The 25,813-nt window shown below is 36.5% G+C and overlaps 1 protein-coding gene across 1 annotated transcript; it reads left to right on the top strand.

Annotated features, from left to right (window-relative positions):
• The first annotated feature begins 14,178 nt into the window (after positions 1-14,178).
• On the top strand, positions 14,179-21,014 carry LOC132557983 (ring canal kelch homolog). The gene is made up of 10 exons (XM_060222514.1): positions 14,179-14,231; positions 14,856-14,982; positions 16,127-16,310; positions 16,747-16,863; positions 17,383-17,544; positions 17,835-18,005; positions 18,740-18,848; positions 19,110-19,741; positions 20,164-20,325; positions 20,616-21,014. Exons 1-10 carry the CDS (start codon positions 14,215-14,217, stop codon positions 20,756-20,758), a joined length of 1,824 nt encoding a protein of 607 aa, XP_060078497.1. The 5' UTR covers positions 14,179-14,214; the 3' UTR covers positions 20,759-21,014.
• The last annotated feature ends 4,799 nt before the right edge of the window (positions 21,015-25,813 follow it).

Below are 25,813 nucleotides of genomic sequence, written 5' to 3'. Positions count from 1 at the left end.
GACATAGGAGTATTTCTGGTACGGGCATTTCTGTAGGTACGGGTATTTCTGTAGACACGGCATTTCTGTAGGTACGATACTTCTGTAGACACGCATTTCTGTAGGTACGGGTAATTCAGTAGACATACGGGTAGGTACACAGTTTTCTGTAGGTACGGGTACTTCTGTAGACACAGGCATTTCTGTAGGTACATTTCTGTAGGTAGTAGAAACGGCATTTCTGTAGGTACGGGTAGTAGACACGGCATTTCTGTAGGTACGGGTAATTCTGTAGGTACGGACATTTCTGTAGGTACGGGTTTCTGTAGGTACAGGTACTTCTGTAGACACGGGTATTTTTGTAGGTACGGGTACTTCAGTAGACACGGGTATTTCTGTAGGTACGGGTACTTCTGTAGGTACGGGTATTTCTGTAGACACGGGTACTTTCGGGCATTTCAAGGTACGAGTACTTCTGTAGGTACGGTATTTAAGTAGACACAGGCATTTCTGTAGGTACGGGTAAATCAGTAGACATAGGGTATTTCTGTAGGTATGGATATTTCTGTAGGTACGGGTTCTTCTGTAGACACGGGTACTTCTAGTAGGTAGGTACGGATATTTCAGTAGACACGGGTTCTTCTGTAGGTACGGGTACTTCAGTAGACACGGGTATTTCTGTAGGTACGGATACTTCAGTAGACATTTGTAGGTATGGGTATTTCTGTAGACACGGGTATTTCTGTAGGTATGGGCATTTCTTTACACGGGTACTTCTGTAGATACGGGCATTTCTGTAGACACGGGTACTTCTGTTGATACGGGCATTTCCTATAGGTGCGGGTATTTCTGTAGGTACGGTATTTCTGTAGACACAGGCATTTCTGTAGGTACGGGTACTTCTGTAGACACGGGTATTTCTGTAGGTACGGGTACTTCTGTAGGTACAGGTACTTCTGTAGATACAAGTATTTAAGGTAGACACAGGCATTGCTATAGGTACGGGTACTTCAGTAGACATAGGGTATTTCTGTAGGTACGGGTACTTCTGAAGACACGGACATTTCTAAAGGTACGGGTAATTCAGAAGGTACGGGTTCTTCTGTAGACACGGGTACTTCAGTAGACATAGGGTATTTCTGTAGGAACGGATATTTCTGTAGGTACAGGTTCTTCTGTAGATACAGGTACTTCAGTAGACACGGGCAGTAGGTACGGGTACTTCAGTAGGACATTTCTGTAGGTACGGGTATTTCTGTAGACACGGGTATTTCTGTAGGTACGGGTATTTCTGTAGGTACAGGTATTTCTGTAGGTACGGGGATTTCCGTAGGTACGAGTACTTCAGTAGACACGGGTACTTCTGTAGACATACGGGTATTTCTGTAGGTACACGGACACAGGCATCTGTAGGTACGGGTATTTCAGTAGACACGGGTACATTTCTGTAGGTACGGGTACTTCAGTAGACACGGGTATTTCTGTAGGAACGGATATTTCTGTAGGTACGGGTTGTTCTGTAGATACAGGTACTTCAGTAGACACGGGTACTTCTGTAGACACGGGTACTTCTGTTCATACGGGCATTTCCTATAGGTACGGGTACTTCAGTAGACATGGATATTTCTGTAGGTACGGGTACTTCAGTAGACACGGGTACTTCTGTAGGTATGGGCATTTCTTTAGACACGGATACTTCTGTAGATACGGGCATTTCTGTAGACATGGGTACTTCTGTTGATACGGGCATTTCCTATAGGTGCGAGTACTTCTGTAGGTACAAGTATTTAAGTAGACACAGGCATTTCTGTAGGTACGGGTAATTCAGTAGACATAGGGTATTTCTGTAGGTACGGGTACTTCTGTAGGTACAGGTACTTAAGTAGAAACGTGCATTGCTGTAGGTACGGGTACTTCTGAAGACACGGACATTTCTAAAGGTACGGGTAATTCAGAAGGTACGGGTTCTCCTGTAGACACGGGTACTTCTGTAGGTATGGGCATTTCTTTAGACACGGGTACTTCTGTAGATACGGGCATTTCTTTAGACACGGGTACTTCTGTAGATACGGGCATTTCTGTAGACACGGGTACTTCTGTTGATACGGGCATTTCCTATAGGTGCGAGTACTTCTGTAGGTACGAGTATTTAAGTAGACACAGGCATTTCTGTAGGTACGGGTAATTCAGTAGACATAGGGTATTTCTGTAGGTACATTACTGTAGGTACGGGTACTTCAGTAGACATGGCCATTTCTGTAGGTACGGGTACTTCTGAAGACACGGAATTTCTGTAGGTACGGGTACTTCTGTAGGTACGGGTTCTTCTGTAGATACGGGTACTTCAGTAGACATAGGGTATTTCTGTAGGAACGGATATTTCTGTAGGTACGGGTTCTTCTGTAGATACAGGTACTTCAGTAGACACGGGTACTTCTGTAGTAACGGATACATCAGTCGACACGGACACTTCTGTAGGTACGGGTACTTCAGTAGACACGGGTACTTCTGTAGGTATGTGTATTTCTTTAGACACGGGTACTTCTGTAGATACAGGCATTTCTGTAGACACGGGTACTTCTGTTCATACGGGCATTTCCTATAGGTGCGAGTACTTCTGTAGGTACAAGTATTTAAGTAGACACAGGCATTTCTGTAGGTACGGGTAAATCAGTAGACATAGGGTATTTCTGTAGGTACGGGTTCTTCTATAGACACGGGTACTTCAGTAGACATAGGGTATTTCTGTAGGTACGGGTACTTCTGTAGGTACAGGTACTTAAGTAGAAACGTGCATTGCTGTAGGTACGGGTACTTCAGTAGACACGACCATTTCTGTAGGTACGGATACTTCTGAAGACACGGACATTTCTAAAGGTACGGGTAATTCAGAAGGTACGGGTTCTCCGGTAGACACGGGTACTTCTGTAGGTATGGGCATTTCTTTAGACACGGATACTTCTGTAGATATGGGCATTTCTGTAGACATGGGTACTTCTGTTGATACGGGCATTTCCTATAGGTGCAAGTACTTCTGTAGGTACAAGTATTTAAGTAGACACAGGCATTTCTGTAGGTACGGGTAATTCAGTAGACATAGGGTATTTCTGTAGGTACGGGTACTTCTGTAGGTACAGGTACTTAAGTAGAAACGTGCATTGCTGTAGGTACGGGTACTTCTGAAGACACGGACATTTCTAAAGGTACGGGTAATTCAGAAGGTACGGGTTCTCCTGTAGACACGGGTACTTCTGTAGGTATGGGCATTTCTTTAGACACGGGTACTTCTGTAGATACGGGCATTTCTTTAGACATGGGTACTTCTGTAGATACGGGCATTTCTGTAGACACGGGTACTTCTGTTCATACGGGCATTTCCTATAGGTGCGAGTACTTCTGTAGGTACGAGTATTTAAGTAGACACAGGCATTTCTGTAGGTACGGGTAATTCAGTAGACATAGGGTATTTCTGTAGGAACGGATATTTCTGTAGGTACGGGTTCTTCTGTAGATACAGGTACTTCAGTAGACTCGGGCATTGCTGTAGGTACGGGTACTTCAGTAGACACGGCCATTTCTGTAGGTACGGGTACTTCTGAAGACACGGACATTTCCAAAGGTACGGGTAATTCAGAAGGTACAGGTTCTTCTGTAGACACGAGTACTTCAGTAGACATAGGGTATTTCTGTAGGAACGGATATTTCTGTAGGTACGGGTTGTTCTGTAGATACAGGTACTTCAGTAGACACGGGTACTTCTGTAGACACGGGTACTTAGGTACGGGCATTTCTGTAGGTACGGGTATTTCTGTAGACACGGGTATTTCTACGGGTACGGTAGACATGGATATTTCTGTAGGTATGGGCATTTCTTTAGACACGGGTACTTCTGTAGATATGGGCATTTCTGTAGACACGGGTATTTCTGTAGGTACGGCATTTCCTAGTACGGGTACTTCTGTATAGACACGGATATTTCTGTAGGTATGGGTACTTCAGTAGACATGGATATTTCTGCAGGTAAGGGCATTTCTTTAGACACGTGTACTTCTGTAGATACGGGCATTTCTGTAGACACGGGTACTTCTGTTGATACGGCATTTCTGTAGGTATGGGTACTTCTGTAGGTACGGGGATTTCTGTAGGTACAGGTACTTCTGTAGGTACGGGTATTTCTGTAGGTATTGGTACTGCAGCAGATACCAGTACTTATTTAGGTACGGGTACTTCAGTAGACACGGACACTTCTGTAGGTACGGGTACTTCAGTAGACACCGGTTCTTTTGTAGATAGGGGTATTTCTGTAGGTACGGGAATTTCTGTAGGTATGGGTACTTCTGTAGGTACGGGCATTGCTGTGGGTATGGGTAATTCAGTAGACATAGACATTTCTGTAAGTACGGGTACTTATGTAGACACGGTACTTCAGTAGACACAGGCATTTCAGTAGGTATCGGAATTTCTGTAAGTACGGGTATTTATGTAGACACTCGTTCTTCAGTAGACACGGGCATTTCTGTAGGTAGGGGTATTTCTGTAGGTACGAGTATTTAAGTAGACACAGGCATTTATGAAGGTACGGACATTTCTGTAGGTGCGGGTACTTCTGTAGCCACGGGTACTTCACTATTCACAAGCACTTCGGTACGTGCGGGCATTGGTTGACACAGGCTTTTCTGTAGACACGGGCATTTCTGTACGTGTGGGCACTTCTATAGGTACGGGAATTGCTGTAGGTACTGTTATTTCTTTAGACACAGGTATTTCAGTAGACACGGGTATTTCTGTAGGTTCAGGTACTTTAGTAGAAACGTGCATTTCTGTAGGTATGGGTACTTCAGTGGACACGGGCATTTCTGTAGGTAGGGGTATTTCTGTAGGTACAGGGATTTCTGTAGGTACGGGTACTTCTGTAGGTACGGGCATTTCTGTAGGTACAGGTACTTCAGTAGACACAGGCATTTGTGTAGGTACGTGTACTTCAGTAGACACAGTAATTTCTGTAGGTGTGGGCATTTCTGTAGACACGGTTACTTCTGTAGATACGGGTATTTCTGTATTACGGGTACTTTTGTAGGTATGGGTACTTCAGTAGGCACAGGCATTTCTGTACGTACGGGTACTTCCGTAGGTACGAGTATTTAAGTAGACACAGGCATTCCGGGAACTACTTGTCTTTCAGGGGTGATCCATTCAGTTATCTCCCTTTACACGTGATATGTCGGCATTATACCAAATATAAATGTGAATATTATGGCTTTCCTCGAGTTCTTCGCATTAAAGTTCGTAAGAGTACACATTCCTATCAATTATTTGATACATTTGTATATTCTGCTTTTCAGAAGTTCAACAAAATTAAATTTGAATTAGTTTAGCATCGTCTCTTCTGATATTTTCGGAACCATGGTCACCAATAAACTTCCTAACAAAAATGGCCGAATGCATGATCACTAAAAGTGTTTTCCTGTCATAAAAAAAAATACAATAAGAATTAACAAAACATCACATTACATTATAATAAACAATTTGAAAATGTGGGCTTTCTTTCATATGAGGGAGTGGGAAAAAATCATAAAAGATGAAGATTGAGTACACGTATGTATTTTTTATCCAGCTCAATGAAATTGCAGATTAATTTCATTATCTTAATAAAATAGAATAATATACAAAAAATTTAACTAAAGTTGAAATAAATTCATAAATTCAAATATCCAAGCATAATCAAAATGAAATGAATATTTTCTATTTCCCACAAGTATTTAATGGTCAACAGAAATGTAAATTTGTAGAAAAAAAATAGAACTAATTATCAAATCATTTATTACTTTCATTTTTCGGGGTTTTTTTCAAAATAAGATGATTGATTCCATTCAGTGTTTCTATATGTATATGGTATATATTTTCCATAGCATGCAGTGAACTTTTATATTTATTTAGAAAAAGTCGAAGCACTGTTGTGTGATTTATCACTTTGGTTATCTGTACTACAAAGTAAGAATCATTCAATGTTTCATTTATTACTACAATGATGACTTCTGTTACAGGCAACATAGTGTCTGCCAAAAAAATCTCAAATCTGAATAGACATATAATTCAGTACATGGATATCAAATAATACAATTCAAAATTAGTTGCATATCATAAATGCAAGCAAACATTTTTCTAGTTCTGGAATATATATATTCAGTTTTACATATACAAATGTACACGCATTTCTGCTGGATTCTTAATGATTAATTTTAGTAAGATTGAAATATAAATGCACAGTATTACTACTTTTCTTTCATTCATCTACAGCACGTGCACATTTCTATTTCAAGGATTATAAATCTTAACACAATTTTCAGCACAAAATGATTCAAGTACCACATAAAGTTGTGTATTCATTTCAACTGCTATTACATCAACAGAATCAAACATAAGTCATAGAAAATAACTGACTAGAAAAAATGGAAGTCTCCTTCCTGGAGTTGTAAAATATTAACTGCATGCCCTTATTGCTCACATAATGTCTAAATCTAAAAATTTGAAATTGTGTCCCATTGTTAGCTGCACAGAAAAGTTCAATGTCATTTCATGTTAGAAGTGGACATTTATCACTTCGATGACCATTTTGTTTACAGAGACTACATTTCACCGTCCAGTTTTTGCCTCTTTTTGCTGACTCCAACATGAACATTCTATTTTGCTTTTCAAAAATTTGTCTGAGAGCAACATTTCCCTTGTAATTGGTTGCTCGAAAGTATTGTTTAGTAATGTTGTCATTGGCCTTTTCATGGCCTTGCTGGGTAAAACTGACCAAATTCCCATGCATATGTATCAATTCCACTACATGATATCGCAATAAATGCATGTACGGAGTGACATCTTTACACTGGTAAGTGGTGGCGTAATTGGAAAACCAAGATATGATGTTTTCTTGCAAAATAGCTGGATCAGGAGAGCTAGATTTAAGCACACTATGTATAGTTTTAAATCCATTCCAGACATTTTGAATGTCACTTCTTCTTTCGGACTCGAATCCTAAATCTTCTATAACTACGTAGTTCTTGTAATAAAACTTCTTTCACAGGGCCTTGAAGCTCTGTGTATTGCAGTTTTGAAGTATCTTTGTTTACAGAAAACTGAAAAGTGATACCCATTTGTGCCAAGATGTTTTCTAACCCAGCAATATGTTTCATTTTCCCTTTGTCAAGTCCACACTTGAATGTACATGAAGCACCAATATTGTCCAGCATTCTCAGTTCTGATACTAAAAGGGCAATCAGCTTATCCATAATTCTGAGAAACATGTGCAAGTTATCAATCACAACATCATGAGTGATTAATACAAGCTGAATAACTTATTTCAAAAATGTTCTAAAATGAAGTTTGTTATTTTTTATCTATTTATTATTTATAATTGATCTTAAAGTGACCAGTTTCCATGGTTACCACAATGTTTACAATGAAGCTGTACAGTATAGGTATACCTAACTTGGCTAAGTATGATACCTAACAGTAACACTTCTTTGAAGTTTCATTAAAACTGGTTCATGAGTCACTATATAATTCAAAGGGACTGACAAATACATTCATGCAATAATGGTAATGGACAGGGAATTTTTTCAGGTTTTCAAATGGGGAAAATTTAAACATTAAATGGGGAAAATAAAACAATTCCTCTATGGTAAAGGAACCTTTATTCAGCCTCGTAGGAGCCATGAAAATATCACTTAGTACTGGTACTAGTATAGCCATAACAAATATTGAAGCATTTTATTTTTTTTTTCTTAAATTATACAGGGTTTAACAGAATCCTGCTTCATATTATACCCCAATTTTCCACTACTAGACCCCTAAAAATTGAACATTTGGGTGCCTATGACCCATGAAATGACATCTTCATAAATCCCAACCTCCAAGTTTAATGGTATATTAAATTTATAACAAAAAGAAATCAATGTTGAAATTTTCATTTATGATGATCCTAAATATTAATTATCTAGGACCCCGCAGTTTTAATCAAATGGTCCAAAGGACCCTCAAAATCAAAATTGGATGTAAAACCCTGTTATGATCAAGGCCTATATTATGTAATAAGTATGCAAATATTAACTCCCAACCATATTAGAATTTGGTGTAAAATGAAGAGTACAGGTTAAATTTACTAACTCAGGCTAGCGGGAATTTTCCTTTAGACAGCAGCAGAGTGTCCGACTACAGTTTGAATCCTGTCAGACACCCTGCTGTCTTTATCGCTACTTGATCTAGATATAAATGTAAGGCTATCGTTGGAACAGGAACTCTCGGACAATGTCGACTTCAGAGTCTTCCTTTCAAAAAATGAGGATGGCAAAGAATTTCGACCGTGAAATTGCTGTAACTACGTGCTTTTTTGTTACATTTTGGGGGTATTTTTTTCCAGCTGCACCGTTTACAACACACTTTGCGTGAAGAATATCCTAAATACAAGCATTTGGGTACGCATCAGAAGGTTTATGCTTCATTTTGTTGAAGAAAGGGGTGAAATGATTATATCCAACACACTGTATTAACAGAGTTTCAAACTCACCTACAGTTACGCACCTTTAACGGTCGCAAGTTCATGCAGCTCGGCTTCGGACAGTCCATCTTGGCTACTTTCTGGACTTTAATAAAAGAGTTCGCATCGAAGGGTGATAACTCAATCAATGACAAAAAGTTCGCGACATGCATTTCTATAGGTACGGACATTTCTGTAGGTGCGGGTACTTCAGAAGACACGGACATTTCTGTAGTCGCGGGTACTTCAGAAGACACGGACATTTCTGTAGGTACTGTAAAGACCAGTATGTCCTAGCTCTTTTGTGATCATACCAGAGTCAAATTGCCTTACCACTACAAAGTCAAATTCTTTGGCCGAGATTGATTCGTGAAGCATTAAGGAACGACAACTATGGTAGGGATTGGCAGAGATCCTGTCAGTCGTTCGTAGTGGAGAGACTTTAAAACTTTAACTGAACGTCATTGACAACAGGCATTCCGTCACGGTAATGTTGACACACGTATAACAGTATATTATAGCCTTACAGTTTTAAGACTTCGAAAAGCGTTGTTTTTCATTTCGTCAAAACATCAAATCACGTCATGACGAGATCAAAATATAGCTGATGACGTCACAATAGATTATGTATCTACGTATGACGTCATAATTGACATCCTGAATATCAACAAACACACGCACGATTTTTCAAAGACTTCAATAATGGGCTGTTTCGCCTTCCTGAAATGTCTGAAACGTCGTAGGAAACCAAAAATCCATCCTTACATGACCGAAGAAGAAATGGAAGGTATACCACCTCAAGTACCTTGTGGGAAGAAGTACTACCGCCTGAGACTTGCTCCACCGCCACGTGGACTGAAAATCTTATTCACCTTCCCCATTTGCACTAGAGACGTGAGAGGCACTTGCTGGATCAGGGACAATGACCCAATCTACCCATGTCCACCACCGCCACCTTCAAGTCCTATTCCGATTAAAGCTGACCCTGAGCAGCCAACTCTTCCGTCACCTGCTGAAGCCGATTCTTCTTCAAACTAAGCAACCGCATGCTCCGCCCTGGACATTCGACTCATCTACTTGTACATTGTTTGCCTTGAAGCTCAATTTCTCTGTCTATCTCTCACTGTCTAGCATGGAAATATTTGCTGAACAAAATGATAAAAACGCCAATGATTAATTTCCAAACAATACTTTTCATGGACAGTCACTCTGTAACCAGAATGGTTAACTGACAAAGACGAGATAGGGGAATCTTTCAGAGCGAGTATCTGATGTGAAATATGCTACTTGCCAATTAAAGAGACGAGCCAGAGCCAGGAGCATTGAAAATGGACATAGAAATTCTACTTATATGATTATCTTAATTTTCATGTAAAATATACTTATCTGATAAATGTTATTTTTGTAAAGTATATTTCATCGTTTCTTATTCTTATTTTGTGTATTTCTAAACGACTTCCCAATCTACTGATACAGGAGCAAACAAACTCTTTATTTCAACATAGAATTATAGATCTTGCAATCACCTTTCTTTCTTCTGTCCGTCCGTCCGTCCTTTTCGCCCGTCCGTCTGTCTGTGAAGAAAGTTTAATGTTCTCGGGGGAAAATGACATTGTTATCGTATTGCGTTTACAGTTTTCAAATTAGTCCTAGCTGTTAGACTCCTGTGTTGGGTGTAGTTTTACATTGTTGTAATGCTATTGATATATGTACAATTGTCTAAGAGTTGTACAAAGGACACAGAATACTGCATGGTGTATGTCAATTAACTTAACCATATCAACTAATACTTAGTAATACCGTAATCCTTACCTCACGAATTAAAATTCTGTTGATTAGTAAACGTGTGATATAGCATACGACAAAACTGATACAGCTCATACCGTTATTGTAGCTACGCAGTTCATATTGAAGACCGTGAAACTCATCGTTCAATTAAAATTTAAAAGGTTGAAATCAGAATATTTATCAATATAAGTTTCAAACACATGTGATATGTGATGTACGGTTTAAAAGGGTACCTGTTTAGTCAGTGTTGCAACCAATTAGGTGATATCTTTGATACTTAGGTCATGATTTCTGATGATCATTGATATGTGTCAATGTACGTTCTTGTTTTATTTTGATCTTTCTGGTTCATTATTTAATAAAATTCTGTGTAAAATGTAATTGCCCCGCTCCCCCGGCCCAATTAAAAAAGGGAGGGGCAATTACACCCCTACCCCACAGTCCTACGCCACTGAAAAGATGACAAGTAGGAAAACAGGAGATTTGTTTTCTATTTCGCAAGAAACATTTGATTATAATGATTTTAAGTGGTTTACAAGCCATTTTTGATAATTTGAACTCACTTTAAACAAAATGATACATTTGCTTCTTCACATAAATAGTACAGTTGTTGAACTTCAACAAGCAGCGTTTCCGGATTATCAGTCTTCATACCGGCATTTATTACTAATAATCAGTCGCAAAAAGCCTTCAATGGGAATGGGTAATAAAAATTACAGCCAGGTACTGCCCAGTGTCTGGTGTCGCCCGGTATTTTCCGGTCTGGGGTGTCCTCCTCTGTGCACCATCCCTCACATTTGAATTCGGTAAACGTATTTTTTACACATGCTGTAGAGTCGGTTGTGTCCCTTTGGGGTTTCGAGCGGAATGCCCGCTGCAAAACTGTACACATAAAAAATCATTTCATATCATATACAAAATGTGAATCACGCACACACGTATGCCCGAATTATACCCCATTTATATCACTCGCCCGATACCTACCGGCCCGTCTGCACTATTCCACTCAATAGTATTTCTTTCTTGTCAACCCTCCCACTTATCATTTCGCACCAAATTTTACCATAGTACCCATTCGATCATCAAATAACCTCACAGCAAGCCTTTTTCATCAACTGCTTAGTCACCGCTATTAACTCTTTCAGCCATCCCAAGACGAACCTCACAATCACAAACTATAATACATAAATGTCGGATGCGAACAGTGGCGTGATGACAGGAACAATGTGTTTCACGGAAAATATGGACGTTATTTAAGTGAACAGTTTACATAGTGGCAAACAGATTGGAAAGAAGACTTAAATATGGACACCAAAAATAAATTAGCGCTAGCACCTTACTCATAAATAACCACAAACACATAATCCGTCGGATGGGACTTAAAATGGTGGCCCGCGTGGGAATGTCCAACTCGCACGATAACGATCCTTCTGTGTTTCCTCGAAAAAGAGCATGTGTAATAATGCCGGCACAGAGGTAGGGTTATGTCTGCATCAGGGATTGTTTATTAAGAAATTTTGTCGGATTTCCAAAAATATTAAATATTTACTTACTTTACTTTAATCGCCCGTCCTCTTTTAATCTGTCCACAACAGGTCCTTTTGCCTCGACGTACCTAGTCAGAGTTAGATTAGGGCTACGATAGGCCAAGGGGTCATCTTTAAAAGAATAGTTCATAACAGGTCTGGTTCTATGTATCCCACACTCTCCAATCGCTACATACTATTTCCTCTCTTCTTATTTCACTATCTTTTCTCATCCACTGAAAGGCCGAAAGAGGACTTAATCAGTTGATATAACTTCTGGCCAATCTGTTTGTTTAAAAAACAAGAAGATGTGTTAAAAATATTCGATGTATCCGAGTACAGTTGATGTATTTAGTGATGTCAAATAAGATAATGCCCATACAATGCATTTATTTGTTCATGTTGATAATGTATCCGAATGAGATGATAAACAATAGACGAGAAAATGAAAGTGACGTGTGCGTCAGGTGAGAGTGACCTCCTGTGTAAGCTTAAACGAGTACAATAAATAAACGAGTACCTTTTTCCCTTCAACCGACCGGCCTAGCCGAACAACAAGCCAGTGTACCAGTAAATCTACAGAAGTAATGATGGAAATGAATCGCACAGACTGAATAACAACTAGAATAACATAATTCAATTTCAAATATGATCAATCTCTCAGCATATTGTAATGAGAGATAACACTACATTGTGTTCATTTTTAAAAAGTAGCTAAGAAAATAGACAGACAATTATTGTATTACTCATATCATGTTAATTTATCAGTTTATTTTTAAGTGCCATTATGAGAAAAAAGATCCTTCAATATGTTTAAGTAGGAGAAAGCATTTACATAATGTAGACTTTAGAAATAGCTGCCTAGACACATGGGCGGACGAATGGACGGATGGACAATCATAATAATTAGCACTGTTTTAATTTAACACGCATTGAAACTACTTTTAAAAACTATTTGATAACTATTGAGGAGATTTTATTTCAATCCAACACATTTTCCTTTAAATTTCAACAAACATAATTTCGTTTCATTGAATTTATCAAAGTTGCAAATTGCGATATGGCTCTACATTATAGGAGGCCTCCACGTGACTAGAGCTGGACAGCAATACATTACTGTTGACTAACGTCCCTAACATCAATATATAGAAAAGTATCCATGTCTGTCCGGATTTTAATGGACATTGTTCCAAGGCGTTAACTTCATGATCAAGAGAAACTTTTTTTTGGTATTTGGCTACCACCCGGTAAGTGTACGTGTTTCCTTGTTTTTATTTTTAAACTTTATTTAATTTACAATAATCTAAAACAAGTTTTTTTTTTAACTTATACGCTTGGTGTCCTAGACTTAAACGCGTTAGGGTCTTACTGCAGGGGGAAACCAGAAAACACACGTAGTCGGGTTGGTTACTCCTTCCCTTTCTCCGTCCGTTCAGAGAATCGAACCCAGGACATCTTGGTGCGTTACCCATTACCCGACCATCATTTGTGACGCCGCTCCATCCGCCAGGGCTTTCATGTATCCCGTTAACATTTAGAGTGGCAGTTAAGGAACCCGTAGACTTAGCCAGAAATGTCTTAGCTGCCACGCAGATACTCCAACAACGATTTTAAATTATCGGTACAGATATGAAGTATTCTACCCTTAAGAGCCTTTATGTCTAACGCCGTTGTTACAATAACTGTAGATAGGTGATATACACATCAATTCCTTGGTCCTGTATTGTACATGTTGAGTTGTAAACATTAGTAGTACGGCGAACCTGCTCTCATCAATTACACACATGAGGAAAGTCACCACAATGTTTTGATTTTATTATTCATATGATGTGAAACTAACTTTGTATATCGATGCAGTTATCTTTATCGTAATGGAAATGGAAACCTGGTCCTGTTCGGTCCTGGCTTTGCAAATAACAGTTGCGATATCAGTGACTTAAATACCAATAACTTTGTTAATCTTTAATAAATTTACGTTATTTCTGGATTATCATATTAATTCTAGTCACAAGAATGTATATAAGGCAGACAAAAAGATGCGTGAATAGAAATAAAAGCCCGGCCGGTCCCGGTATTGCAAATAACCAGATTTATGGCAAATTCTTGCGACATCACTGATTCCTAATACCATAACTCGGACAATTTCTGATAATTTTGCTTAGCATTTTGACTATTAAATTGATGTTGTTAATATCTTTGCATACAAGACGATATTTGCTCGACATAGGTGCAAATAAAAGCCCGGACGGCCAATATATGGTTCCTGGGCGGTACAGGGCGGTGCCGGACTGTGCCGGGCAATACCGTCGGTGCCGCGCTGTAATTATTGTAACAACACAGGAGGAAGAAATTTGTTTTTTTCCGGCGGAGAGCTCCAGCGGAACATGGACGTCAACAATGGCGAAACGGAAAAGGTCGTCTGCACTTTAAGAGATTGTCATGTTAAATATAGGGACATTTGACTTTTTAGATTTAAACGACAATTTGCCATATCATTTATTGATATGTACATAGTATTAGACCTTTGTAATGGAATTATCCAATGCACCGACTTGAAAACGATGATAACTGCAGTTGTCTAATTTAATCATCGGCTAGTTCACTGATTATCTTATTATTTCACACAAAGCACTTTCAAACTTATTTTAATTATTGTTGATATTTTCTCTGTCTTTGTTGGTATTTTTAAAAATTGCTGCCTGTATTTGATAGAGTTAGCGTGGTTGGGTAGGGTGGCGGGTTGGGATTGAGAGATTGGCACAAGATCAGGACCGACGTTAATTATATTGAGAAAAAAAATGAAGATTCGTATCCAACCATAATTGAAGGAACTCTCCAGCGTAACATACAAATTTTAACTTTCCAGTATCATGTGATAGAGCAGGTTTAATTTGATGTTTGAAAAACGTGTATACTTATTTATGTATTTGGGATAATAAGACTAGCACTTGTATTAGTACTGATTGTTACACAGAATGAGATTGAAATAATTGAATGCATGTATTTAAGGTTATAAAGTGCCTGTTTTCTTTTTTCAGTGATGATTTCCTTACAAAAGCCACAGACGAGGATACAAGAGTTACCCTGAAAAATGCTGGGGTGAAACTCCTGAAAGGATTCTATGAACTTTGGAAAAACCAGGAGTTGTGTGATGTCATTATAAAGGTATTTTGTCAGGAAAAGAATCACTTTGCTTTTATTTTTCTCCTTTTTCTTTCTACTTCCCCTGTATTTCATAAAGATGCCATGGTTGGTGTGCCAGTGATTATACTGCTTCATGATGAGTTGTAGACTATGCAGTATACGTAGGTCTTCATTGCAAAATGTTGTATTGTCATGTTCATCATCATCCATCATCCACTACCTGAAGAATCCTTGGAGCAAGGCAGTTCAAAACTGTGAAATTCCAGGGTCTTGCCCATTTGAGAAACCTTTAAATTAAAATATCTTCTCAGTAACCAAACATGCAAGAGCAAAAATTATTTTACATTTGTAAAGATTTTATGAGACTTTACCAAAGTTGTGAAATTCAGACCAGTCCTATTCTCTTAGTATGGTGTTCACTTGCTGGGAGCAGGGATATATAATACAGTATTATACGTCCCTGCTGGGAGTAAACATTTACAAATTTATGACAATTGACATAGTAAAAGTGATATTTCTGACATATCATCTACAAAACAAACTCGAGGTGATTTCAGCCATATTTGTCCACAAGAGTGAAAGTAAGGTAATTCTTTAAAAAATGATTTCTGCACCTGATTAAGAAATGCTAGAATCAAATTCTATTGCAGTGAGATACCTTTATTAAGAATGGAATATAACTTGTTTTGGCTAGACTATCTTCAAGGATCTTATGTTTTGCTTCTGAGAGGATTCACTTCAAGTGGACTACTGATTTTATGGCAAACCACATTTTTCTCTGTTTGTTAAGAACCGATACCAGGTTCACTTTACATATGAATTTGTGTAAATGCCTATAGCTTTTATGATATATGTTTTTGCATTTCGCATGACAAGTAAATGGTACATATCTAGGAAAATTCAATGTCATACATAATACATTGAGGTCACTGGAATGGAAACTAAAACAGTTGACGTATAAACTCTCTATATAGGGTAACAGGATGGTATTAGTTATCCTCAGGATGACATTTCTAGTTATTGCTATTTTTTGAGAGGAATTTTTAAAGAGAAAAATGAAAGAAGATTAAACTTTTAATACAGAAATAAAGAGCAGACAACGATGGGCAATAGGATCCCTCTGGATTCGTTTGTTTAAATCTAATTCATGCATTTTTGATTACAGACCAATGGAGAGTCAATACCAGCACACAGGGCAGTTCTTGTCATTTCTTGTGACTATTTCCGAGCCATGTTCTCTATCGGGTTTGAAGAATCTCAACAACAGATAGCTGAGATCAACCTTGATGATGTAAGACCAGAGGCTGTTAGAGCTGTGTTATCATACATGTATACAGGATGTCTCACAGGTAGTTCCCACAGTGATTTACTCATTTAATATTGCATATAATTATGAGATGAAAAAGATAAAAAAGCAGACCACTTTATGTTAAAGTGGTCAGACTACAAGAATTTTTTTTTTTCGATGGTAGGCTATATACTCAAATGTCATAGATGATGAGTATCATTTAGTTTTCTTTAAATTTTTGTCAATCTTTGTTGACCTTGTTTGTTTTTACAATACTTTAAGTTGTACAAGTAACATATATTGTTGCACATTTGTTGTAATTTTTCATCATTAAAATTTTTCAAGCAATGAGTATTAGTGATAATTTTTTAGCTTAGTTCTAATGAGGTCTTAAAAGTGAAAGTATTAAATTACATTAAACACATTTTAACATTTATGATTTGATATCATAAGAAAGAGCAACTTGTTCAATAACAGATATTTTTTATAATTTCCAGTGACTAAGGACACAATTCAGGACCTGGTTGTGTTGACCGACCTGTTACAGCTGGCTGACCTAAAACTGCAGTGCTGTCAGTGTATGGGGAGGGAGATAAGTGCTAGCAACTGTTTAGGTGATTTATATGTACCATTCTACTTTATCTAGAAAGAATGAAACATGATTACCACCTGTCTTCATTAACTCAGGATTAACACTTGGCTCTATGTGTCCATCCTTCAAATTGAATTTCTTAACTGAATTATGAAATTGAATTTCCACTTGGTTAAACTTAATTCTTTGTGTCCATTCTTAAAATAAAATTTATCATTTTGAATACAACAAAATAAAATCTTGAGGAAATACATTGACGGATGGAGCAGGAAAAGATATTTTGAAATACTTTTTTGTCGGAATACTTTTGCTACTGTTTATCTTTTGCAAATTTTGTCCTATAAGAAAGGCCAAATTTAACCATGTAGCAAAAGTTTCATTGTAAAACACGACGCAAACTTTGTTGAGAAAAAAAAGTTTTATGGTGTACAGTATTGTAGAAATTGTGATAAAGTATGGTTGCAGAGATATTTGAGTAAGGTATTATTTTGTATAACGATAACACAATAATAGAAATCACAAAAGAAATATTTTGTTTAAGGTGTTTGGGAATTCTCTGAGAAGTTTAGCTGCGATGACCTGGAAGCTAGCTCACTAGCGATGGTGAAGCAGAGATTTCCAGTGATCTGTCAGATGGATGAATTCTTGGCACTGTCATACAACAGGCTTTTAAAGATATTGAAATTTGAAGATTTATATCTAGGTACAGATATTTTAATCACTTCCATGAAATAAATGACACTTGTGTGCTGTGACACAATGATGATATTGTGTGATCCCACCACGATAGAGATTTATTACACACATCTTATTTGAATAAAGCTTTTATTATTTCTATTCAAAATACCAAAACTTGTGTATTATCAAAGCTTCTAATAACCATTGATTTAAATTTTTTGAAAAAATCACAATTAGCTCATGAAACTGATTATAATTAATTTATAATGTGTATTCAATTATTGATTAACTGAAACCCATTCCTCTGTTGCTAAGGTTGTGATGGGGAGGGGACTGTACTGAAGGCTGTATTCAGATGGTTTGAACACTGTCCTGAGGAGAGGATTGGTCACATTTCTGATGTCATCAAACTCGTGAGATTGAAGAGTGTGGACAAGGAAATTATTGATCAGCTGATGAAATGTACAATCTCAGAAAAATATCCAGGTACCAGTTTATACAAAAAAAAAAAAAAAAAAAAAAAAATAGGTTCCAGTTTACAAAAAATATTCAGAAACCAGTTGATAATAATATACCAAAGTTCCAACATTATTGAAAAAAAATTAAACACCCAGGTGCTAGTTTGTTTTTAAAAAAAAACAAGAATTATGTACCAGTTTATGAAAAATACCCAAATACCAGTTTATGAAAACTAGTGATACCCAAATAGCAGTTGATATCAAAATACATAAAAAAAACCCAAAAATAACACACACACCCAGACACCAGTTTATGAGAAATAAAAAAACAAAAAATCAGATACCAGTTTATATACCATTGAGTTACCATTATTACTATGTAGTAACATATTATTTTGGAATTGTTCTCTTGTTAGTTCACAATGATTAAATGAAGGGTTGTTGTTATTGCTCTATGTCCTTGGTCTGTCTGTGTTTCCATCATCGGTCCATACACTATTTCTTTGAGAAACAGAAGTGGAAAGCTTCTTTCAGCTTTTCTTATTTAATTTCAGGGTTTTTTTTCTCAAAATTTTAATGATGATTTTTATTTCTTAAAGATATTGGTTAAAATATACAGAATTATTTCATTATGGGTATGTTTGCTAAATCAGTGATTAGAATCAGTGATAACTTAGTATATTCGATTCGGCTAAAACTGATCTCAAGTTATTGCATGACAAAAATGTGATGTTTTTTCTGATATCTAATGTGGTACTGCAGAATTACGACAGATGATAGAGACTCAGCTGGTGGCTGATGGTCCTGACAATGTGCGAGAAGCCATCCGATTCCTTTATGTCATGGGTGGATACACACAGTCTCGGACAGGGTAAGGCCATATACAATGGCTCCTCTTCAATGTTATTTTGCCTGCAAACTGCCTACAATAATTAACCAACAAATTAATATATCTTGAATATTTCAATATATTGTTCACATAGATGGATGAAAAAATCCATATACAAGTACGAAGAGAACTTTATGAAACATAATGAGCAAAGAAGGCTTGTAGTTATTTCAGCTTTTGTTGAAGAAGGCGGACAAAATTTTTACGCTTGCTTACAATTTGATTTATTTTATGCTTATACAGTCCTTTATGTCCACGTACCAAACGAGTGGAGAGGTTTAACTTAAATTCACAACACTGGCAGACTGTTGCAGACCTCCCTATATTGGCGTCAGGAATTCATGCCTTTGAGATTCATGGTCGTCTTATCTGTACAGCATTTGAACTGATCCATTTTAGAAGTCAGGAACAAGACATTGAACGGGAAGTTAAGCTTGAGGGCATTTATGAGTATGATGTTCTTCAGGACAGATGGAAGGATGCCACAGATTATTTCAGTCCAGAAACCATTCAATGTCTTCACAATTGCCTTATGAAATCAGGGTCAATTGCAGTTTGCCCCAAGACTAATAAAATTTACACTGTGACTGACACAGATGTAAACTGTATATCTGTTGACTTAGATGATGGGGATATATTCTGTAAAAATATAGAGAAAATGCCAAATATTCAGACATTTGCAGAGGAAGGTCATTCTTGTCATGTGGCTGTGGTACATGATGAGGTTTTGTATGTGTTTGGCGGAGAGGTTCGTGTGTCGCAGTCTGAAGTCTACTCCACAGCATCAGGGTACAAGTTTGACTGCACATACAACACATGGCTCCCTATTCAGGATATGCTGGAGCCAAGATCAAAGTGCGATATTGTTGAACTTGGTAAGTATTACTCTCTATAGTCATGAAAAAGGTAATCGAAATGTTGGACTTAGCCTTTCTAGATACAAATAGCTGTAATATTTCAATTCTTTCTTTGATTTTATGGTTTGTAAACAGTTATTTGTAACAAGATTAGATTTTAATTTGACTAATTGAGATATTATTGTGAAATATACAATAGGAAGACCAAGGTTATCCAACTGCTGCTACACTAATATGTGTCTTCCATTTTGTTGTTAACCAGTATTAGTCAATACAGGATTTTATAGAATAGATCGCATAAGTCAAAGCAAAAAGAGGCGCAACAAATTTAAAAAATTACGATAACTTTCAGAGATAAACAGTCAACATAATTACCACAAAAAAATATGTGTTAATATTTGAAAAGAATTTTTTTTTTTCACGCCTCCTGATTTTTTCAGGTGGTTACATTTACCTAGTTGGAGGATTTAACTTATATCGACTGAAATCTGTTGAGAGGTATGACCCCCGTACTAACCAATGGTCAAAAGTAGCCAGTATGGAAGTCGAGAGGAGTCACCTTAAAGCTGTTGTTTACAAGAACAAAATTTGTGCAATAGGTGGTGAGTATTTGATGTTCACAGCTGGGTTGGAAGTGGGGAAGGGGGTAAAAAATTTTAAAAGTGGCCTTGAAATGACATGTTATGATAATTAGAATGCTCTATTCTATGATGACAATCAATACAATATGTGCACACCAGTTTATTGTTACCATTGTAATGTGTTCAAAAATAATTATAATTTGAATTTTAGTGTTGGTACTATAGATAGCACTTCAGTATGATTGTATCTGCTATAAATTTGATTACAAGAACTGGCATTCATGTGGTCTGTACATATAACTTTCATTTAGGAAAGTCTTACTCAGCCAGGAATGGTGGTGGAGCTCGTCGAACTGTCCACACCTCAGAGATTTATGACCCAGAATTGGATCAGTGGACCATGCTTCCTACTATGACCCAAGCTCGGTGTTTACATGGAGCAGTGGTGTTCTGATGAAGATATGGGACTGGGTAGCTGTACCATAAACAAGACATCACATTTACCGGAACTGTTGTGATATAAGTACTTCATGATCATAAGCCACTTTCAAATTCTTGAAACATTTAGGGTTACAACGATACATTTAGCTTTGATATGATGAACATTGTGAAATACACCTTTGGATTTAAATATTTTTGATACAATTTGCTGGCTGAGAGTAATATTTACTTTTAATCATCATCCAAGGCAACTTTATATGTGGTACAGAAACAAGAGAAGTAAAGAAAATATATATATTGATTTTTGAAATGTCCTCTTACTAAAAAAACATCAGTTTAATCGAATTAGTGTGGAGTAAAAGCCTTTTTCAAGAATAACATGAAAAATCATTGACATCACTCGTTACAATCAGGGGACTTATTGTTTAGCATCTATTTTTTGAGTGACTATACTAAATAGTGTATTGTACAGTGGACCCCACTTAATGTCACGTCTGTTAATGTCACTTTCCAGGTAATATCACATTTTCTTTAAACACTAATTTTCTCCTATATATATATATCATATATCTTATATGTATATTGAAATTGATATCAACCAGAGATTTTATTATGTTAAGAGCAAATTTTAAGGCAAACATCATGATTTCATATGGATACATATGTAGCATATGATAACATATAATGTCACTGGAAAGTTTGGAAAGTACCTAGAGTGCCTTTTCCTGATGGAACAAAGTTCAGCTATACTGTGACTGTATAGGAGAAGTTCTGAAATAGTAATAGTTTGATAAGAGGGCTTGACATCTAACTGTTTATCAACAACCAAGGTAATCTAGAACTGCACATCATTAGCATTCAGTGATGTTGGTAATAACTTAGTTTTTATTCTTCAAGGTTGTAGTGCCAACATAACTGCCAATCATATAATAATACACTAGTGCAATTACTGGTGACCTGGCCTCTAACAGTGACATTAGTGATCTCACCTATATATGTACAGAGCAGTGATAGTTTCACAATATTTTCTTTTAGGTTGATAATGTCAATAGAATAGAAGTTCTTTAAACACAACTTGTTAAAGATTTTAATGCAATATTTCAATGACTACAAGGCCACCTTCAACAGACAAATGACCAGTGTGAAGCGTACTGGCACTGACGTATGTAGTGTATGATAGTTGCTTGGCTGTACCTGACCTAAGTGGACTATAATATGGTTTAGACTTGGTATGGTGGTTTAAGTGCTGAAGAAAGGCACTGTTTATAGTTTGTCATGGTACGTCATCACATTTGTATAGATAATGTGATGATATATGGTTAATACCATATTTTCCGAGTTATAAGCTGCAGCATTTTACCTTGGCGGTCGGGTGTGCAGCTTATAAACCTGTGCGGCTTATAAGTGGACGAAAAAAATTGGCAGAATGGTATTATATCTCCTTGAGATTGCGTCTATTTCTGTGGCTGGCATTTAAATGTAAAGTGGTTGATTCCACTGAGATAAAACACTATGAAAATGGTGTACATGTATGATAATGATATAATCATGAGTAAAACAGTTTATCAAGAAAATGTGATGGGCTAGGCAAGTTTTGTACAAAGAGAAATATATGTCATTTTGTACCGTCATTGGATCAGTGGTATTAGTGGGACCAAGCTGTTTACACACTGTACTTTTATTAGTCACACTTTTATGACTTTTCTGTGAAACCTTGTTAGACAAAAATGTCATATTTATTTTCTCATTTATTACACCTCCAATTCTAAGTAAAAAAAAAACAGGACGTTTTTATTATGTTTTCACAAGCAAAATGTAGAGAAATATCAAATTGATAAAAGTTTTTTTCGCTGCATTGAAAAATAAGACTTTTAAGGCATTCAACTAAGGGAAACAGAAGACATTTAATCTTGTAAGATAAATCACAAAGCCGAAGATAAACAAATAACAGTGATTTAAGGAATAACAAATTTTGTGTTGTGCACTCTTAGTTAGGAAGGTATTCATCATATTTCAGAACTATTTCTGTTATTCCTGAAGACACTGTTAAAGATCCGGTATACATTAATATGGTGTTGCCCATCCATGTGACTGTCTATGAGGAATGGTATACATTAATATAGTGTTTACCACCCATGTGACTGTCTATGAGGAATGGTATACATTAATATGGTGTTGCCCATCCATGTGACTGTCTATGAGGAATGGTATACATTAATATGGTGTTGCCCATCCATGTGGCTGTCTATGAGGAATGGTATACATTAATATAGTGTTGCCCATACATGTGGCTGTCTATGAGGAATGGTATACATTAATATGGTGTTGGACATCCATGTGACTGTCTATGAGGAATGGTATACATTAATATAGTGTTGACCATCCATGTGGCTGTCTATGGGGAATGGTATACATTAATATGGTGTTGCCCATCCATGTGACTGTCTATGAGGAATGGTATACATTAATATAGTGTTTGCCATCCATGTGACTGTCTCTGATGAATGGTATACATTAATATAGTGTTGGCCATCCATGTGGCTGTCTATGAGGAATGGTATACATTAATATAGTGTTGGACATCCATGTGGCTGTCTATGAGGAATGGTATACATTAATATAGTGTTGGACATCCATGTGGCTGTCTATGAGGAATGGTATACATTAATATAGTGTTGGCCATCCATGTGGCTGTCTATGAGGAATGGTATACATTGATATAGTGTTTACCATCCATGTGACTGTCTATGAGGAAAGGTATACATTAATATGGTGTTTACCATCCATATGACTATGAATTCCTCATCAATATAAATTCATTCAACAAATTATATTACAGAGATACCTCTTGTTAAAGATCGTATGATGCAAAGCAAAACTAGGTCACTACAACTGGTACCTAGATTCTGATGTTAGACCATCATAAGTAAGGAAAAGTTTATGAGCAAAATCTGTAGTTCTGTACTAGGTTGTTTAAAACAAAAATTGGAGGGAATAGGGAGTAACATACCAGATGCAAGTATATATATATTTTTTTTCAAATGTAATTTCATTTTTACTGTTGACATTCAAAAACATTTTGGGATATATCTCCCATGATATATTTGTGCTTTTTCTGCTGAAAACATTGCATTGATTGGTGTTTTATTTAATAATTATTGTGGATGTACACATTTATGATTGCACCAGTTTGACAATGTGCTAAAATTTCTTTATGCCAAACTATGTGCATACAGATTACATTTTAGGGAATAAGATTGAAAAGTATTACAACTGTAACTTAAATTGAGAATGATATTTAACTATGATGTTGGAGGAATGTTTTTTATGGTTATATAATATATATATATATATGAAAAACAATAGAGTGGTTTTTAATTTATTCTGGCTGGAGCATCAAGGCAAATGATAAAAAATGTTAAGAATTCAGGTCATCTATTGATCTCTGCCCAGCAGAACATAAACTTTCATTATTTCATTGAAAGTTTTATTTGTTACTTTTTTGTATCTTTGTAATTTGTGTAAAGCCTTGAGAACGTTTCTACATCATAACTAACATTAAATGTTATACAATACATAAAACTCAACTTTTCTACTTGTCTAATTAATTGATTGTAGAACTCCATATTGAACTTCATTGCTGACTCCAGATCAACCAGGTTTCATTTTATGAATTTCATTTTTAGGAACTGCTTACTTCTGTTACTGATATTTATTTTTAATATACAATGTACCTGTCTTAGATTTTATTGTCATCAAAATTGAATCCACAAGGGATAGCTTGCAATGTATACATGTTTTCCCCAATCTAAATAAATCTTCTTTGTGATATGCATTGTATTTTTTTGTTGGAATTTTACATCACATGATAATTCAGGCAGATGATAGCTTATATTGATCTCTCTTTTTGGTCTAGATAGAATTGTGAATTGTCAAAATACAAGATGGCCACCTGTCTGCTATTTTATCTTCTGATTAGTCTCAAAGTTAAAGGGCATGGATAGAGACTAGACCATTGGAATGAAATCTGAGAAAGATCCATCAAGTTCTTCTTAGAAATACTGTAAATCACTTATATTTCAGGTGGGATTTATTTTCATGTTAATATTCAAGGAGAGTCAATTGTGAGTTCAAATCCCTCGCAATTATTTGTACAGAAATAATTCTTAATAACATCCATGCTGATTTGGTAACTGATATTGGAGTCCATATATCTAAAAGCCCATTATTCGTTAATTTAAAGTAATTTCTTGATCACCCAACCACGAAATCATGTACATGTATTCACGAATATGTCTGAAGTGGTCAGTTCTCAAAATAAAATATTTGCAAAGTCTAAGTGATTTTACAGTACCAGTAACAGGAATTGTTGGTGGACTAGAAATGGACAGACACCAGCCACTGAATGGTTTAACAAGTTTTCATTATACTTTTATGATTGTATAATCAGGACCTGGCATGGAAATAAGGGTGCCATATGATAACCACAGTGTCTGTGTGTCCATCTGTCCATCAGAACTTTTGTTTCTAAAATTTCACATGATGATACACTGTAATGGCTAGGGTAAAAATAGGACAAAGACAGGAGGTCCATGGGCCTACTCTGTCAGCTGGCTAACTTCAACTGAAATAAAAACTTTAATGAGCCATACCGCAGTAAGGTTACATCAAGTTGTTCCTGTTGTTGAACTCATTGGATATCTTACTGATGCAAGGCTGTGTAGAAAGTTTTGTCAAAAGCTATTCATATTTGTTGAAATTATAGTGTTCACAAGGTCTATTGGTAATAAAAATTACGAAGGGACATCATTCTTTAAAAAATTATCAAATCTAACTGATTGTCAAATTATCTATGATTGACATATGGCTGCATATGAAGTAGCATTGTAATCTTTTCACACTTACTGAAGTTATCATGTTCACATAGTTATAAAAATACAAAGGGCCATAACTCTATATATTACAGTAAAATTGGTCCTATTGTCAAACTCCTATGAGATCTTATTGATATAATGTTGTAGATCATGTTTCAACACAATCTGTGCATATTTACTTGTGTTTGTGAGAA

This window comes from Ylistrum balloti, unplaced genomic scaffold (genome assembly GCF_031769215.1).
Source record: "Ylistrum balloti isolate Yb309-2 unplaced genomic scaffold, AGI_CSIRO_Ybal_v1 Utg370742, whole genome shotgun sequence".
Taxonomy (NCBI): Eukaryota; Metazoa; Mollusca; class Bivalvia; order Pectinida; family Pectinidae; genus Ylistrum; species Ylistrum balloti.
This window is presented reverse-complemented; position numbering and strand designations above follow the sequence as displayed.

Excerpts from the sequence above, each read along its gene's own strand:
- LOC132557983 (XM_060222514.1), top strand. Across the intron at positions 14,983-16,126 it reads TGTGTGATGTCATTATAAAG|ACCAATGGAGAGTCAATACC; the intron begins GTATTTTGTCAG and ends TTTTGATTACAG. Across the intron at positions 16,864-17,382 it reads AAGTGCTAGCAACTGTTTAG|GTGTTTGGGAATTCTCTGAG; the intron begins GTGATTTATATG and ends ATTTTGTTTAAG.